The sequence below is a fragment of the Chenopodium quinoa genome, unplaced genomic scaffold, assembly GCF_001683475.1.
Source record: "Chenopodium quinoa cultivar QQ74 unplaced genomic scaffold, ASM168347v1, whole genome shotgun sequence".
In the NCBI taxonomy this organism is placed as follows: domain Eukaryota; kingdom Viridiplantae; phylum Streptophyta; class Magnoliopsida; order Caryophyllales; family Amaranthaceae; genus Chenopodium; species Chenopodium quinoa.
Genome location: NW_018743285.1, coordinates 1,037,892 through 1,057,847, shown reverse-complemented (window position 1 = coordinate 1,057,847; position 19,956 = coordinate 1,037,892). Strand labels below are relative to the sequence as shown.

Genomic DNA, 19,956 nt, shown 5'->3' with positions numbered 1-19,956 from the left:
TCCCCTGGGTAATTTCAGCTGTGTTATGCACACAAGATTGAGCATAGCATTGTTAGTTACATCCGATTTTACCTTAGGGGTTCAAAACAAAAATCACTTGAGCCGTAGCATCCCCAATTCCACACGCATCTTTTTAAACTTGTCTCTGCTTAAAGGCTTAGTTAATATATCAGCAATTTGACATTCAGTAGAAATAAAATCTAGCTTAATTAAGCCTTTTTCAACATTATCTTTCAAAAAGTGATGCCTTACATGTATATGCTTAACTTTAGAGTGTTGTACTGGATCTTTAGAGATGCAAATGGCACTTGTGTTATCACAATGAATAGGAACGCGCTCTAAAATAATGCCATAGTCACGCAACTGTTGTTTTATCCATAGCAATTGAGAGCAACATGCAGTAGCAACCACATATTCTGCTTCGGCAGTGGATAGAGCAACAGTGTTTTGTTTCTTGGAACTCCAAGAAACCATGAAAGAGCCTAAGAATTGGACCATACTTGACGTGCTTTTACGATTTACTAAATCTCCTGCATAGTCAGCATCAGCATATCCTCTTAGGTCAAACGAGTCACTTTTTGGATAGAACAGACACAAGTCTTCCGTCCCTTTTAAGTATCGTAAAATCCTTTTGACGGCTGTTAGATGCGATTCCTTTGGATCCGATTGAAATCTTGCACAAAGACCTACACTAAACGAAATGTCAGGTCTGCTAGCAGTTAAATATAACAAGGAACCAATCATACCTCTGTATTTTGTTTGGTCCACACGAGTTCCCTTGGGGTCTTTGTCCAACCTTGTGGTTGTTCCCATGGGAGTGTGGTTTATCTTTGTGCTTTCCATACTGTATTTTTTCAATAACTCCTTCACATATTTCTGCTAATGGATCATTATTCCTTCGTTAGTTTGCTTAATTTGGAGCCCAAGGAAGAAGTTGAGTTCCCCCATCATGCTCATCTCAAACTCGCTGCTCATTAAATTGGCAAAGTACTTGCACAAAGATTCATTAGTTGCACCGAAAATAATATCATCAACATAAATTTGTACAATTAATAGATGAGTTCCTTTTGATTTTAAGAACAGAGTTTTATCAACTTTTCCTCTTTTGAAATCATTTTGTAAAAGGAATTTAGAAAGTCTTTCATACCATGCTCTTGGAGCTTGTTTTAATCCATACAGTGCTTTATCAAGCTTAAAAACATGGTTAGGAAAGTTTGGATCCTCAAATCCAGGTGGTTGTTCAACATAGACGTCTTCCTTTAAAAAACCATTTAAAAAAGCACATTTGACGTCCATTTGATAAAGTTTAAAACCCATAAATGCAGCAAATGCAATTAAAATACGAATTGCTTCTAATCTAGCTACAGGAGCGAAAGTCTCCTCAAAATCGATACCTTCCTGCTGATTGTAGCCTTTAACAGCCAATCTTGCCTTGTTCCTTACAATTGTGCCATGTTCATCTAGCTTATTCTTGTATACCCATTTGAGACCAATTACCTTTTGATTCTTTGGTTTAGGTTCAAGGTGCCACACTTTGTTTCTTTCGAATTCATTTAATTCCTCTTGCATGGAAACAATCCAATCAGCATCTTCCAAGGCTTCTTTGTGATTTCGAGGTTCTAGTGTTGATAGGAAGGCGTTGAATGCACAAAAGTTTCTCAGTTGGGATCTCGTCTGAGTTCCCTTGCTTAGGTCACTTATAATTTTATCCAGGGGGTGTGACCTTTGATGTTTCCATAGCTTTGGTTGGAATGATTGAGCTGGTATGAAAGTGTTATTTTGAGTTGCTCTTTCTTCCATTTCTTCATGGTTTTCTGCTTCTGCATTTGCTTCACCTTCTGTGTTTTCTATTTCTTTTGTATTTTGAACAGAGGCTTCAGTATTATTTGGAACTTCAGTAGGTTCCTTATCAGTATTTTCAGTAATTCGAACAGGCTGCTTTCTGGGAATTAATTCTTCATCTTGGTCTGTTGAACGAGTGAGACCAATTTCAAAATCTCCATCTTCATATTCCTGTATACAATCATAATTATTAGTTTCATCAAAAATCACATGTATACTTTCTTGTACACACTTAGTCCTCTTATTGTAAACTCTATAAGCTTTACTATTAGATGCATATCCTAAAAAGACTGCTTCATCACTCCTTTCATCAAATTTTCCAAGATTTCTTTTATCATTATTGTGAACAAAGCATTTGCATCCAAAGGCTCTTAAATGAGCAATATTAGGTTTTCTCCCTTTTAACAGTTCATAAGGTGTCTTGTCCAACATTGGTCTGAGCATGGCCTTGTTGATGATATAGCATGCTGTGTTGACGGCTTCTGCCCAAAAATTCCTTGGAAGCCCACTTTCTATTAGCATTGTTCTTGCCATGTCTTCCAATGGTTGGTTCTTCCTCTCAACCACACCATTTTGTTGTGGTGTTCTTGGCGCTGAGAAATTTTGACTTATTCCCTGTTCCCTGCAAAATTCATCAAACTTGGAATTTTCGAATTCCGTACCATGGTCAGTTCTCATATGAATAAGTTGATTACCTATTGATTTTTGTGTCTTTTTCAAGAAGGTCATAAACATATCAAAAGTTTCATCTTTACTATGTAAGAATATGACCCATGTAAATCTAGAATAATCATCCACAAGAACTAAGACATATCTTTTTCCACTTCTACTTTGAATTCTAACGGGGCCACACAAATCCATATGAATGAGTTCCAATGGTTTTGTGGTGCTTACCATTTTCTTTGATTTAAACGATTATCGAACATGCTTTCCTTTGATGTAGGCTTCACAAATTTTGTCATTTAGGAACTTGATAGAAGGTAATCCGATTACCAAGTCATGACCTTAATTTGTCAAGCAATGAAGGACTAGCATGGCCAAAACGTTTATGCCATAGAAGTGGATCATCCTCAATAACACTTAAACAAGATAAATTGTATTTTGGAACTTTGTTAAGGTCCACGGTATACGTGTTCCCTTTACGAGTTCCTTCCAAAACGATTTTTCCAGTGTTATTGTTGATGATTTTGCATTTTTCAGAAGAAAAGCTTACAGAGTTTCCTTTATCACAAAACTGAGAAATACTGAGTAGATTATGCTTCAAACCCTCGACTAAAAATACATTGTCAATTGCATGGGAACTTGACCTTCCTACTTTGCCAACAGCAACAATGTTGCCTTTCTTATTGTCTCCAAAGGTCACCGTTCCCCCTGTATACGCCGTCAGTGAGAGAAATCTGGATTCATCTCCTGTCATGTGCTTAGAACAACCGCTATCGAGGTACCACTGGTTGTTCCCCCTCACTGCGACCTGCAAAAGAAATTAAGGGTTAGTAGCAGGAACCCTTTCATTCATGGGTTCCTGTGTTGACACATTTGAGTCAGATTTCTTCTGCCAAACATAGTTCACATTCTTATCGTACTGTTTTGCTTTCTTAGTACATTCTTCACTGCGATGTTCTTGTTTACCACAAAATGAACAAACAGTCTCACTAGGCAAATCCACATACTTCTTTTCCTTCCCAGTGGACTTCTTCTTATAAACATAGCCTAGACCTTCTGTTCTTTTTGTTTGAGCTTCCTGTACCCACTTAGGAACACCTGTGCTTGCTGTACTTTTAATTTTTCTTGCAATTTCTAGGTCCTTTTCTAGTTTCTCATTTTTATCATTAGTATCCTTTAACTCTTTCTTAACATGCTCTAGTTCATTATTAAACATGATTAAAGCAACTTCAGTAGACCTGCAAGAATCAATGTTAGTACACAGCATTTTATATTGAGTCAATTCAACATTCAGCATGATATTCTCACTCTTGACTCTTTCAAGGGATTCTTTTAGCATAATATTTTTATCTAACAATTCAAAGAATCTGCCTTGAACATCATTTCTTAAGCTATTCAGATACTTAACATGATCTCTACAAATTCCAGTTGCCTTTTCGGCTTGCCTTAGTTTTGCACATAATTCTTTATATTCATCTAAGGTTTCTAACAATAAAGAGATTAACTTATCCTTTGAGAGAGATTTCAAATAACTAGGTTGAATGACTACCTCATCATCATGCTTTGCCATTAGATAGAGATTGGCTACTTCATCGTCTGTGTGTTCCTGTTCCTCTTCTTCGGAACTTGATTATCCCCACGTGGAAATCATTGCTTTCCTGAAATTTGTTTTAGAAAAGTTAGGCTTGGAGTTTCTGTTTTGACCAGCTTCTTTTCCCTTGCCTTTCTCAGATTCCCATAATGGACACTCTTTGATGAAGTGGTTGGTGCTTCCACATTTGTGACAAGAAGACTTGGCTTTGGATTCCTGATTTCTTTTACTGTATCCTTTCTTCTTGTCTAAAAACTTGTTGTTACGGTAGAATTTTTTCAGCCTTCTCACCAACATTGCAGCTTCTTCTTCATCAATGTCAGACTTCTCTTCGGATTCTTCATTAGCTCTTAGTGCTAGCCCTTGACTTTTGACAGTCTCCTGAGTCCGATTGTTCGACTGATCTCGTGGGTAATGAGGGAACCCGCAAGCTGTTCCAGATTGAACTTGGTGAAGTCTTTTGATTCCTGCACAGCTGCAACCTTTGCTCTCCATCTGTCATTGTCTGGAAGACTTCTTAAGACCTTTCTGACCTGCTCATCTATAGGAATTATCTTACCAAGACATGTTAGTTCGTTAGTAATACTTTTAAATCGAGTAAACATGTCTTTAATGGATTCTTTGTTTCCCATTTCAAAGCGCTCATACTGAGACAAAAGAATGTCTATTTTGGAACGTTTAACATCTGACGTTCCTTCATGTGTAACTTCCAGAAGATCCCAAATTTCCTTTGCGGATTTGCACCCTTTGACACGAGTATGTTCATCGGGTCCAAGTCCCCAAATTAGAAACTTTTTGGCAGTAGCATTCATTTCTAGTTTTTCGAAATCAGTTTTTTCATATTCATTCATAGGTTTAGGGATTACCTCATTGTTAGCATTCGTTTTCGTAATTTTGTAATCTCCTACTTGTATAATCCGCCATACCTGATAGTTCTCTGCTTGGATAAAGATTTCCATCTTATCCTTCCAATAAGGATAATATTTGTCGTTGAAGTATGGAGGCCTTTGAATGGATGTACTCCCGAATTCCTTTTCCTCTGTGTAAGCCATTTTCCCAGGAACTTACTCAATAGGGTTGCCTGCGTGCTCTGAGTTCCCGCTCTGATACCAACTGAAAGTCTAACTGGCTAATACAAGAGTGGGGGTGAATTGTATTTGAGGTGAAATCTAAAAACTTTTTGCGGAATATAACTAAATGAAATAATGACGAGAGAAGATATAGGCTTTTCTAAATTTCCACTATGTAATCAAACTCTTTACAAGTGAAGATTCTAACCCGTTAACAAGTTCCACAAATTAGGAACTTGTTCCCAACTCTCACAGAAGACTTCAGCAACGAAGCTTCCTTGACCTCACTTTACAAACTCACAATCCCAACCCCAAAGTACTTGAATACAATCTGTGATTACAAATACCTATTGCACTCAAGAATATATGAAGGAAAATAACTCTCTTTATGTTATTAGGTTGCTATTGGAATTTTTATGCTCAAGAGTTGTATTTTGCTGAGATAGTTTGCATGAGTATTTATAGAGAAGGCTTAGTCATTAACCTCCACTATAATCACGTCCACATGCCAACACCCCACTAACAACTTGTGGAGTTATCTTGACAGATGGTGATCATGAAGGAGGTTTCCTAGCCTTATCTCACTAATCCACTATCTCAACAACTTGATAAACATTAGCTTTGATAAAACCGTATAATCAGAGATTTTCACAAAGAAAACTGCTTGCTAACTTTATCAAAAGTTTGTTTTAAAAAGATTTTATTTTTAAAAAGGATTTTATTTGAAAAGATAAATTAATTATTTATATTAAAACAACTAGATAATTATCTTCGATAATTATCTTTATTCGAAAATAGATGACTAAATAAAACTTTTATAAATTATCTTTTCCTTAAGAAATTATCTTTTAAAACTAACTTTTATTCCAGTAGTCTTTTTAATAACATAAGTCATTGAGTTCCTTTCCGACTTCATATTATTGAGTGCTCACAATTAAAACTAGAACGTGAGATTTGGACAAGGATTTTTAGAGAATACTACTCCGCATTCAAGTTCCTACTCCGGAACGAACTTTGCTTGAACCCTTTATTCACCAAAGACTCAAAACATTCATTAGTCGAGTTTGTCAATTTGTCCATCAAAACCAAAAGGCTCAACAATATCTAAGACCCTCCGCGAATGAGCTCTTGAATGACCCGTTTATTGCAAATGAACCGCCGAGTGATACTGATTCGAGTGCCCTAAGAGCAAGATTACATAGGGTGTTACAAATGGTATGTCCCTGCTTATCATGAATTGAAAGTGCTCACCAAATGTCCCACAGATTTGCTACTCTATTATTGATCAAACTGTTATTAGTTCGTTCTTTTAGATTAATACTTTGCGTTAGAAAAATAAAATGTATGATTACTCAGTTTTTAGATTAATGCCAAGGTTGTAATCATGCATGTGTAGGGGGAGGGGGTTGATTCTTTCGTTTGTTAATTGATTTTCATCACTTGAAGTGTTTGATTTGAATAAATAATGAACATTGTTGAGTTAGTTAATTGTTTGAATTATGCAACTTATTTTGTTTTTCCCCCTTTAATTAATTTGGTTTTCAAATTTCAATTCTCTTATCTATGATAGATTTCATGACTACTATAACTTGATTGAAGCATAAAGTCTTAAAAGATGTCAAACTAAATAAGATGTTTGAGTCCGATCATGTTACGAAGTGAGGACCTTTCTTGAATTTTTTTATTTTTTTTTTATTTTTTTTGTCAAGAGTACAAATTATGTTTTTGATTCGAGCTATGTTACGTACTAATAAAATATTCGATTAACATAACAAGGGGATTTTGCATATATTTTATGGGTTAAATGTTTCTGATTGAGTTGTATGTGTGATGAGACATTTAGATAGAGTCAATGTAGGGTCTAATATCGATTGACATTATAGAGAGGAAAAAAAAGATAAATGTCATATTCACTTTTATTAACTTCCAGCAGCTCTAGTAAAGAAATTTTCCATTTTAAATCAATTGTAGACAATATAATTTAACTAGATAGATATGAGTCTTAATTGAGGCTATGTTTTCTTAAGCTCGTATATGATGTTCTAAAATACATTCTAATGAATTTATCTAAATTTCAATCTTTGTTGTTTGTTAACAAATACGAAGTATTAATTAATAAAATATCACGGAATATCCATTAATATCTATTTTAGTGTGGAAAATTTTACAAAATAACTTCAAAGTTTTTATTCATTAAAAAAAAATATACTTTGTATAAGGAATATGGCAATAACTAATACATCTGTATTAATTATAAGCTTTAATCATTAGATGTGCATACTGAACAAGTGAATATAATATAGCATAAGAGAAAATTTGGGCTTGGTCGGTATCATCACTGTTTCTTTTTTTATTTTTATTTTTTTTTTGGTTGTTGTTGTTGTTTTAGAGAGCCATAAAGACGGGTTATTAGATGTTGGGTATTGAGGAAAAAGAGAAAAGAAGAATATAATAATAGAAAGGGAAATACTTGTTTTACTTCAATGCAATTAACAAAGTACATCAAGAGGCCTTTATATATAGGCTCAAGAAAACAACTGACTGAACATAAAAATAGGAACACTAAATAGAAGGTGGGCAACCCCACAAATCCTTAAATAAGAACCTAGATAAGAAAATATGTAGTTATTCCTTAGACTAAGTAAACAACGACTAAGTTACTGCTATACTAGAAAATAGGTACCAACTAACAACCTTGATTTAGCTTACTACTTTGAAGGACCAACTACAACACTCTCCCTTCCTTCAAAGTCTATCACACCCATCTGTTTCCTGAAATAGTCATGCTTGACTTGTGGAAGAGGCTTTGTGAAGATATCAGCTACCTGATTGTTCGTCCTGCAATTCTTCAAAGCTATTGTTTCACTTGCAACCAAATCTCGAATGAAATGATGCCTTATATCGATATGCTTTGTCCTGCCGTGGAACGCTGGATTTTTGGTCATAGCAATTGTTGATTTGTTGTCACGGAATATCTTGAACTTGAAGGAAATCTGCTAACAACCTTTTTAACCAAACACATTGACAAGCTGCTGCAGTCACTGCTACATATTCAGCCTGATAGAACAATGTCTAGTACAAGAGGGGGTGAATTGAAGACTATAGAAAATAGTAAACATTATGCGGAATTAAACAAAGTATGAAAAGAGAAAACAAACGAGATAGGCTTTTCATCAAAATGCAAAAACTCATTTACAACTATGAATATCCAGCCTACACTTAAGTTCCTCTAGGAACTCAAGTATCTCAACTACGGTCCCTCAACCGTAGCTTTACACTCTCCGTGATTCGACTCTGAATCACTTATACTTTGTGATAGACTCACTCAAGCCTCACAATTACAACTCTCACAAACCCCAATCCCAATTACATAAGTAATTACAAGATTTCCTAATGCACTTAGAAGGATTAAAGCAGGAAAGAACTCATCACTCTTTTATATTAAAACGTGAAAGCTCTGAAACTCTATGAACTAAATGTTTTCGTTGTTGCTCCTCACTTCAAACAGTTTTGTTGATTGCTTTTTATAGAGAGAATTGTTAAGTCTCAACCATGTTCCCACTTCCCCCTTAATCCCACGTTCACCATAACTAGGGAGTTCAGGTGTACGTTGAGGGAGTGGAGAATCATGGTTTCACTGACTTCTCTCTCAAGTTTCAACATGTTTCCATAAAATAAGGTAAACGAATTTTACTGAGTCAAAATCAGTTAGGAAGATATTTATTTATAATTTAAATATTTATTTAAAAAATATATTTAAAAAGATAAAAATAATTAAATAATTATTTAATTTAAAAACAACAAACTTATCTTTTTAAATTAAAGAATTATTTATCTTTTTTTTTATTTCCAAAATATATCTTTTCAAACTGATTTTACTCTTTCTTTATTTCAAGGACTTTAAAACTGTTTTAAAGTTTACGTAAAATTCTTTTTTTAATAAAACGTTAAGTTACTTCTGGAACATCAAGTTTCTTATGCGTTCCTTCCAACACTTTAACTCTCAAGTGCTTACAGAATTATTCTAAGTATTGGAGCTTGTAATATTTCTTGAAAGCTTGCATATCACGTCAAGACTTCCAAACTCTTTTGTTCCTGCTTCGGAACATATAGCTTGTACCTAAATCTTTTGTTCTAACAAGACTTAACACACATCATTAGTCAAAGTTTGCTTTGTTATGCCAATCATCAAAATACTAAGGGAGTCAACTCAAAACTGCCTCAGATGATGATGACAAAGCTACCACATCTTGCTTCTTGGAACTCCATGAGATAGCACCAGAACCTAAGGAAAAAATATAGCCCGAGGTACTTTTTCTTTCTTCTAGATAGCCAGCCCAGTCATTATCAGAGTAGCCAAACAACCTGAAACTTGAGGTCTTTTCATACCATAATCCAAAATCAACGTAACACTTCCTGCTACATATCGTAAGATACGCTTCGCTGCCCCTAAACAGTAAATCTTTATTACTCATTGTGAGAAATGTTTCTCACAGTGAGTAATGGGGTCGCCCTCGCCCCTATATGATGTTGTGAGGGGTTATGCATAAACCTGGAAATTACACTTACAGTAGAGGTGATCATTGGGCGGGTCGGGTCGAAACTTAAAAAATATGCCCATTTCTCGGGCCGAAAATTTCATGCCCAAAATGGTCGGGTCGGGCGGGCTTTTTGGGCCATTTACGGGTCGGGCCAAAAAAATTAACTAAATTTGCATAAAAACGCATTCCCATACCCGCAAAAAAAAAAAACGGGCCGATCCGGGCCCAACCTGATTTCGGGTCGTAAAATTCTGCCCAAAACCCGTCCAAAATCGGGCCGGGCCAACTTTGATCACCTCTAACTTACAGAGTGTGTAATACCAGGTCTAGTATGTAAAAGGTAGTTCAGGCCTCCTACAATGCTTCGAAAGAACCTTGCATTTGCCATTCCCGTACCATCATTAGCCACAAGCTTCTCATTGACATTCATGGGTGTGGGCATAGATTTACAATTCAACATATTAAACCGTTTAATTAGATCAGTTGCATACTTTCTTTGTGAAATAAAAATCCCATCTAGACATTGTTTCACTTCAAGCCTAAGAAAGTAATGTAATAGCCCCTAATCAGACATTTCAAACTATTTCATCATACATGACTTATAATCTTCAACCAATGATTCACAAGACCCCATAAATCATATCATCAACATAACGACAGACTACAAAAAAAAATCACTACCTTATTTTTTTACGTACAAGGTTGGTTCACTTTTGACTCCTTTCAAATCCACTCTCCCGAAAATAAGAGTCAACTTTGCTGTACCAAGCTCGTGGAGCTTGTTTTAGGTATAGTGCCTTATTTAGCTTGTAGACTTTGCCTTCTTCATTGTTGACAAAACCATCAGGTTGAGCAACGTAGACTTCTTCTTATAGTTCACCATTTAGAAAGGCCGATTTAACATCAAATGGATAAACTGGCCATCCAAGTTGAGCTGTTGATGATAAGAAAATTCTCAGAGCGAGAAACAGGGGAGAATGTGTTGGAACAAAGTGTGTTTTTGGAGGTGAATTTTGTGAAAAATCATAAAGTCCCACATTAGTGGGAAATGAGAGTCTTGCTCTCTTTATATAGAAGTGTGTAGTATACTTGTGTGGTCCAAGGGCTACCCACATTTTGAGGAGAGGGAAGACTTAGTTACACGCGCTGAGCCGAACCGAGTCGAGTCGGGCTGGGTCGGGTCGAGTTGGGTTTATTAAAAAATCTTAATTTTGAACAAGGTTTAATTGAGTAATTAATGCCTTGATTTTGGTAACTGATTTCCTACCATTTAAAACCGATTAATATTCTATTATTCCAAATTTTGTGCTAATCGTTTACCAATTGATTCAAGATTTTATTACTTACCGTTTTGTAAATTAAATCTTGGCCGTTTTTTATTTTAATTTTCAGTTTTGGTAATTGTTGGTCTTGAATGGATTTAATGGCTGGTTTAATTGGTACCGTTATGCTGCCATTTTTGGCTATAAAAGACCTCCTTGTTCATGGTTTTCATACATAACAAAAATACGAATAATATTTTTTCTTCCTCTTTTAAAGATAATTTGAGCAGCAATTTTCAGGCATTTTTTGGTGTTTGGTTGCCCGGTGGTTCTGTGCAAATCTACCAATACGTTATACTATTGAGAGGCTGTTTAATCCTGGGGGACATCCGATTGTAGTTCGATCTGCTTGCACAATTTAATGGCAGTACCGTTAATGTTCTAAAGAGAGCGACATAGTCTGCGACTCAGCCTTATTGCCGATAACATTGTTCTTATTATATTTGTTCCTGCAAGTTTTGTTTATAACAATTTTAGAACAATTCTTTTCTGCCTTCGTGAACATTATGTCTACCGAAGATATGACTATGTCCATAACCTCAACAAACCCTTCCGTTTTGAAGGTGCTCACTTTAAAAGGTGGAAACAGAAAATGTAATTTTTCTTGATTATTAAAAAGGTTCATTCCGTATTGATTGATCATAGGCCTGTTATTCCTGATAATGCTGATGAAGATGAAATAGTTTATCTGAATAGTGAAATCAAAACTTGGAATGAAACTGATTGTATGTGCAAGAACTACATTCTTAATGGCCTATCTGATAACTTGTATGATTATTACAACATGGAGAATTCTGCTAAGGATTTGTGGGATGCCCTTCAAAAGAAATATGATACTGAAGAAGCAGGTGTCGAAAAGTATGCTGTTAGTAGGTACTTGAAGTTTCAGATGACTAATGAAAAGTCCGTGGAAGTCACTTCCACGAGCTTCGGAACATTGCCCATGAGATAATTTCCGAAGGTTTGGCCCTTGATGAACAATTTCAAATTGCTGTTATTATTGACAAACTGCCTCCTTCTTGGAAAGATTTCAAAAATTATCTCAGGCACAAGACTAAGAAATTCACCTTAGAGAGTTTGATCACTCGGCTCCGTATAGAAGAAGAATCAAGAAAACAAGACCAGAAGGAAGAAATCTTACAGGTCACTGCTAACAATGCTCCTAAGTGATCTGCTGCAGTTCTCAAGCCTATTGGTAAGAATTTCAAAGCTCAGAACCGGAAGAATAACTTCAACAAAAGTAAATAGAATGTTCGAAAGAACAATGGAAAGCAACAGTCTCAACCCCCTAAGAATGGTACTGGTCAATTTCTATGCTATAGGTGTGGAAAACCAAGCCATATGGCACGAAAGTGCAGGAACATGCCTAACCCTATAATTGAAGAGCCTCTTGTGGCTATGATTACTAAGATCAACCTTACTGGTGGATCAGATGGGTGGTGGGTAAACACTGATGCTACACGCCATGTCTGCTATGATCGTCGGATGTTTAAAACATACACTGAAAAGACCGATGATAAGAAAGTGTTGTTGGGTGATTCCCATTCCACTAATGTTGATGGTATTGGAACTTCTAGCAGGACTCTCATTCTGAAGGATGTACTGCACACTCCGGAAATGAGAAAGAATTTAGTTTCTGGTTTTCATCTTAATAAGGTTGGTTTTACACAAACCATAGGTTATGATTTATTTACTTTAACTAAGAATGGAATGTTTGTAGGAAAAAGGATATGCTACTGATGGTATGTTTAAACTGAATGTTGAGGTTAATAAATTTTCTAATTCTGCTTATATGTTGTGTTCTACTATTAATGTTTGGCATGCTAGACTTTGTCATGTGAACAAAAGACTCATAAAAAATATGAGCAATTTAGGCCTTATTCCTAATATTTCTCTTAATGATTTTGATAAATGTGTATTTTGTAGTCAGACTAAGATTACATAAACACCTCATAAGCCGGTTTTGAGAAATTCAAAACCATTAGACTTAATTCATTCTGATATTTGTGAATTTGACGGAAAGTTGACCAGAAATTGACAACGATATTTTATCACTTTTATTGATGATTGTTCTAATTATACTTGTGTTTATTTGATGAAAAATAAAAGTGATGCTTTTGAAATGTTTAAGTTGTATGTGACAGAATTTGAGAACCAGTTCAACAAAAAGATAAAAAAGTTACGAAGTGACCGTGGAACTGAGTATGATATTAATGCATTTATAGAATTTTATAACTCACATGGTATCATACATGAAAGGACTGCCCCTTATTCTCCAGAAATGAATTGTAAGGCTAAAAGGAACAATAGAACCTTTACTGAGTTAGTAGTTGCTATTTCCTTAAATTCTGGTGCTGCTGATCATTGGTGGGGTGAAATACTTCAATTCTTACCGTTTGTTATATCTTGAACCGTGTTCCAATGACTAAGAGTAAAGTTTCTCCTTATGAAATTCTTCGTAAGAAACAAACTAATATTTCTTATTTTAGAACTTGGTGTTGTCTAGCATATGTTAGGATTTATGATCCTAAAAGAGTTAAGTTAGCTAGTAGAGCTTATGAATGTGTGTTCATTGGATATCTTGTTAATAGTAAAGCATAAAGATCCTTTGATTTAAATGTACGCGTCATTGTTGAATCTAATGATGCTGATTTTATAAGGACAAGTTTCCTTTTAAATATAGAAATAGTGGGGGTTTGTCCTCCTATATTATTCCTGAAGTTAGGTCTAATACACAAGACTTGGATGCTGAACCCGAACTAAGAAAAAGCAAACGGGCTAGAGTAGCAAAAGACTTTGGGCCAGACTTTGAAGTTCTTAATGTAGAGAAGGACCCATCTACCCTCCAAGAAGCCCTAGCCTCAATTGATGCAGACTTATGGCAAGAAGCCGTAAATGACGAAATGGACTGACTTGAGTCTAATCAAACTTGGCACTTAACTGAGTTGCCACCAGGTTGCAAGACAATTGGCCGCAAATGGGTCCTAAAAAGAAAGCTGAAAGTTGATGGCACCGTTGATAAGTATAATGCCCGTTTGGTAGCTAAAGGCTACACACAAAGGGAGAATGTTGATTTCTTTGATACCTACTCACCTGTAACTAGAGTAACATCTATTAGAGCATCAAATGGATGTAAAGACTGCATTCTTGAACGGTGAATTGGAAGAAGAAATCTACATAGACCAACCGGAGGGCTTTGTCATCCCAGGAAAAGAGCATCTGGTATGTAAGCTTGATAAATCTCTTTATGGTCTCAAAAAAGCACCTAAACAATGGCATGAAAAGATTGATAAATGGTAGTGACAAATGCATATATGTAAAATTTGAGAATGACATTTGCACTATAATTTGTTTATATGTAATATTCACGCAGTGAATAATGTAAAGCTATTGTTGAATGCTGAGTTTGACATGAATAATAGGCTTATCATCAACAACTTGAAAGCTTAACCACTTAGTACCAGCATCATCAGTCCCATATTTTTTCTCTAAAGCATTCTAAATATCCTTAGCATGATAAAAACCCATATAAATGTCCAAAAAATTATTTGACATATCATGCAGCAACATGCCCTTACAGGTAGCAAATTTAATATCAGTTTCAGACAAATCATCCTTATCAATAGGTTCAACAATATCATCTAGCACATACGCAACATCAATTTGTTCCCAAAAAAAAAATCGCATCCTAACAGCCCAACGTTTATAATTCTTTCCATAAAGAGGTTCTAACTTCGACATATCGAGAATAAGAAATTTGGAAGTCATAATCATCTTTTAGATTGTTATACTATAAGCAATAAAACAGAAAGAACTTATCTGTTGATGCATGAACCTAAGGTGACAATAGTCGTGTTGTGGTGAACCACTGACCTAAAAGACGATTCCGCACTACCTCCCGGTGTAGTAGACAAGAAGCGATCGCCCTCTAGGATAAGCACGGCGACGAAGTTTATGTGCACTCACAAACCCGAATGGAATTCAGAATATTTGCCCAGAAAACGAAGAACAATGTTTGTTATTTAGAGAGGACAAGTGGTAGGAATTTCTGTGTGTTTTTGCTGAAGAGAGACTTAGTTTATATAGGCAGCAAAGGAAAAAACGGCAAGCATAAAAGAAGGAAACTACTGCAACAATTAAGTAGAATAATGACCAGCTATATCAACATTAAAAAAACGGCTAGATTAATTAAGGAATTAATCACTGATTCCCAACAAGCAAAAATAGTCAAAGCCAGAATAAATTAAGGAATATTCTGTCAAATAAAGTTTCTCCAAAAAGATAAAATAGACCTACGCCCGCGCATTCCCCAAGTCCCAAGTCCCGAGGCCCGACCCGGCTTAGAGCGCACGCGCGCGTGTGTGGTACAACACCCACCTCCACACTACTAGAAATAGGCCGATTTCCGACGGACACTTAATTCCGTCGGAAACGTCAGAAGTATCGATGGATTTTTATTCCATCAAAAATTTCTGACGGAACTAAAATCCGTTGGAATATAAGGGTTTCCGACGGAATATTCTGTCGGAAAATTACTTTTTCGGCGGAATTATAATTCGTCGGAAGTTTCCGACGGAATATTCCGTCGAAATAATAATATTTCCGACGGAATTAAAACCGTCGGAAGATTCCGATGGAATATTCCGTCAGAAAGAAAGTAATTATTAAAAAAAAAACCCTGAAAACCCTAAGCAACCGCCCCCTCCCCCTTATTTCATCCATTTCTCTTTCTCTCTCCTCCTCCTCCTCTGTCATTTCATCTTCTTTCTCTTATCTCTCGTTCTCCTTCTCCCTCATCTTCTTCTCCCTCATCTTCTCCTCTCTCGTTCTCCTTCTCCCTCATCTTTTCCTCTGTCGTTCTTCTTCTCTTCTCCCCTTTCACTTTCATAGCCACCAACACCATCAACGAACACCCTCAACGCAACACAAAGTACGAACACCGTCAACGAACACCTTCAACGACGCCGCCAACACCAAGTTCACCAACAACGACTTTTTTTTTTATTTATGTCAACACAAAGTTCGCCAACACCAAGTTCACCAACACCAAGTAGATCTAGCCTTTTTTTCCTTTTAAATTCCGATTTTAGTTAATTATTGATGTCATTGTAATGTTAGTGTATAATTTTTGTTAAATTTATGTATATTTATATATTTTTTTGAATTGATTTGGGTAATTTTTGTTGATTTTTTATGATAATTTTCGGGTTTTTTTTTTAATTGATTTTTGCTGTTTTGTTTTGGTGTGGGTGGGGTTTAGGTTGGGGGTTTCAGTTTGGTGTGGGTGGGGTATGTGTTGGGGTGGTTTTAGTTTTGTTTGGGTGGGGTGTTGGTGATGTTTTGGTGACAAGGGTTGCAATTTGGTGGGGTACGGTGGTGGGCTAGTGGGTTTGGGTGTGGGTTGGTGGTGGTGTGTGAAGGTGGGATAAGTGGTGGTGTACGGTGGTGGGATAGTGGGTTTGGGTGTGGGTTGGTGGTGGTGTGTGGGTGGTTTCGGTGGTGTTGCGTGGTTGGTGAATCTGGGTTAGGCTTCGGTGGTGTGGGTGGTGGGTGGTGGGTAAGGGTTAAGGAGGAAGGTTAGGGTTCGGTGGTGGTGGCTAAGGGTAGTGGTGGATGAGTAAGGGTAAGGGGTAGGTGTGGCGGTGGGTGGATGAGGGTGGTTGGGGCTAGTAGGGGTGGTGCGTGGTTTTTTTTTTTTTTTTTTGTTTAGAGTTTCCGACGGATTTGAATTCCGTTGGAAAACTTTCCGGTACCGGAAAACTTTTTCCAGTGAATTATTTCCGTCGGAAATCCCGTTAGAAAAATATGTTTTCCGTCGGAAAAAACTATTCCGACGGAATTGCCCGTTTTACCTACAAAGGGTGTTCCGACCACCCGTTCTGACAGAATTTAGGGTGTTTCCGGCGGAATTTAGGGTGTTTCCGACGGAATTTTGCCGTCGAAAATGACCTGTTTTCTAGTATTGTCCAAGTCACTCAACTAGTAGTACTAACATACTACAATATATAAACAAGGAGAAAACCTCTCCCCCCACCAATGTTGGATTTTTCCCTTTCATCTCTCTCTTGTTTTCTTCCAACCTTCTTGTTTTATATCAAGAACTTCCAACATCCTTGAGAAGGTTGTGGAATATCCAAAATTCTGATAACCACCAAGCGTAGAGCACGGAAGCAAATTGTTGGTGGGTTGCTGAGAAGGTGCAGCGAATCTTGACGTTGAACAACACACTATTGGATTGCGGGAGAGGTGTTGACACCTGCGCAGAAGAAGAAACAACGTCCATCACAGTGGTGGATTGATTCGTTGAAGCCATGATTTGGCAGGGCAAAGGTCAACGAAAAACAAAGGATCTGATTAGGGGTTTAAGGTTTTTGGAGAAAATCCTAAGAAAACTCTAAGCTCTTGATACCATGTGAAATATAATGATACGGCTTACCCTAATATGGGTGCCTGGCTCTCATATATATAGATAATACGTACAATAGTTCAAATTACTAGAATACCCTTAGTATCCTCTATTAGATGTAGTTATGTAAGTAGATTAGTAAGATTCAAGAAACAAAAATCCTCTTCTTTGATATTTAATAAAAAAAATTACTTATTTAATTTGTGGAACAATTATTTAGAAGATATTTCTTTAAAAGATATTTTGGAATAATTATCGATGTAGTTAATTTTTATTTTTTTATACTAAAATATTACTCGAGTCAAAATTAGTTAATCTTTATTTATTTGATACTAAAATAGAGCTCTATTCACAAAAAAAAAAAAAAAAAAAAAAAAAAAAAAAAAAAAAAACTATTTTGAACAGTTAAAGGGCAGAATCTATTTAGATATTTAAAAAACGGAAGTCAAAAGAAATTGGATTTTGATTAATATGTAATTTTGCTATCTTATCTCCTCCAATATTTATCATTAAGCATCTTTATAGTTAAGTTGTTTTAGGCTCGTAACCAACGTAAACCCAAAACAACTTAACTAGCAGCATATAAGTGCATCTCTACTTTATATATTTGCTGGATTCTACAACATTTACATCACAAAAAAAAATCCCTAGCCATTAAAACAAATATATTATCTTGTGATGGCCATCAGTGGATCGATCGATGTCAACGGTCTTGAGGTTGTCGAAAGAGATTCAACTGGACGATACAAAAGGTACGGCGAGATCGTAGGCAAAGCGAACTCAAAAACAATATACAAAGGTTTTGATGAAATTGAAGGAATAGAAGTTGCTTGGAGTAAGACCGAGTTAACAGGTGATATATTCGATAACATAAGCTATCTTAGGAGTTTGAAGGCTGAAGCAAGACTATTAAAGTCATTAGATCATGAAAATATTATCAAGTGCTATGATTATTGGATTGATACGAAAACAATTAACATGATTACTGAGCTTTATACATCAGGGAGTTTGGAAGAGTATTTTGAAAAGCACGTTCATTTCCATATCGAGGCAATTAAGAATTTTGCTAGACAGATCCTTGAAGGGTTACATTATATTCACTCTCGAAATCCTCCAATCGTGCACCGCACTCTGAATTGTAGAAACATATATGTTGATGGGAGTACAGGCCGAATAATGATAGCAAATTTTGGTGTTGCGATGTTTCTTGAAAAACAGTATTATCCGGTTCAGCTAGTTGATATTTATAATTTTGGGATGTGTTTTCTTCAAATGCTTACGGGTGAACCTCCATACAACGAATGTTGTGATGATGTGAATGAACGTAACAAAAGGATTAGGTCGGGTGTTATGCCAGAAGTTCTAAGCAAAGTAGCAGATTTACAAGTTCGACACTTGATTGAAAAGTGTTTGGTTCCACCTGCTTGCGAAAGACCTGCGGCAATTGAGCTCCTCAATGACCCGTCGCTCGCACCCGAAACATTTACAAGATCACAGCCACGGCTACAAAATTCTACATCAATTACAAATGCACTACGCAAGTTTTTCTTAAAATTTGTGTTTAGTTGTTTTTCTTAGCAAGCTTTTAAATTAGGTTAGGAAATTATTGCTTTTATTGTATAGATATTCTCGGTTTTGCATCAAAAATAAAATTTTAATTATTAATTTTAATTTTAATTGAATATCTTTAGTACGTATTAATTTCGAAATATTGTGCTTAGCCTAACGCCCTAACCGTATAATGTCAGTAATTGCCTATAAAAACTCCCTTCAATTTGTCCCAAAAAAAAAAATTCCCTAAAAATAAAAATAAAAATAGTAGGGTGTAAAATAAATTCCCTCTAAATTCTCATTAAAAAAAAATTATAATAACAAAAAACAAAAATTCCCTCCAAATTTCTTTACTCAAACTCACAAACCCTAAAATTTGAGCCGTTGATGCTCAAAGACTCAAACTCTGTCATTCATTCACTTTCTAATTTCAATCAATTGAGGCGATTAAGCAGCTTTTGAGGTAAGATGTTTCTTTTTATAATCATGGAATATCAATTTCACTATCTAGGGTTTATCGTTAAATTAATTCTCAGTATGCTCGATTTGGGGTTATTAAGAGGAAAATTTAGGACGTAATTTGTTATTTGATGCTCTTGTAAAAAAAAAATAAAAAAATAAAAAAATTGTTATTTGAATCTAATTTGCCTTTAATGTTAGGATGTAACTATGAAGTTGGACCCTTTCTCTTTAAATAGTAAAATGATGGTACTTTTGATAATTGAAATGTGAAATGGGATGGAGTGTGTATGGTTTGCTGATGAATCCTACCTTGTTGATTATGCGGATCAGATGATGAGGTTGCTATGTCTCCTGAGTATAGTTCTATTTTTGTATGGTTGAATTTGGTTGTGGATTTTGTTTATGTTGTCAATTTATTGGGGGTTATAATTGTTCAATTGCTAGCGTTTTTGCTTGCTGAGGGCTAAATAGTACTAATAAAGTAACAATTTGTGATTAAATTGGTGCA

The 19,956-nt window shown here is 35.8% G+C and overlaps 1 protein-coding gene across 1 annotated transcript; it reads left to right on the top strand.

The window, feature by feature from the left end:
• Positions 1-18,113: 18,113 nt before the first annotated feature.
• Positions 18,114-19,013, top strand: LOC110735593 (probable serine/threonine-protein kinase WNK4). The gene has a single exon (XM_021915783.1). It carries the CDS (start codon positions 18,114-18,116, stop codon positions 19,011-19,013), a length of 900 nt encoding a protein of 299 aa, XP_021771475.1.
• The last annotated feature ends 943 nt before the right edge of the window (positions 19,014-19,956 follow it).

Coding starts and splice junctions, on each gene's coding strand:
- LOC110735593 (XM_021915783.1), top strand. CDS start 18,114: ATGGCCATCAGTGGATCGATCGATGTCAACGGTCTTGAGGTTGTCGAA.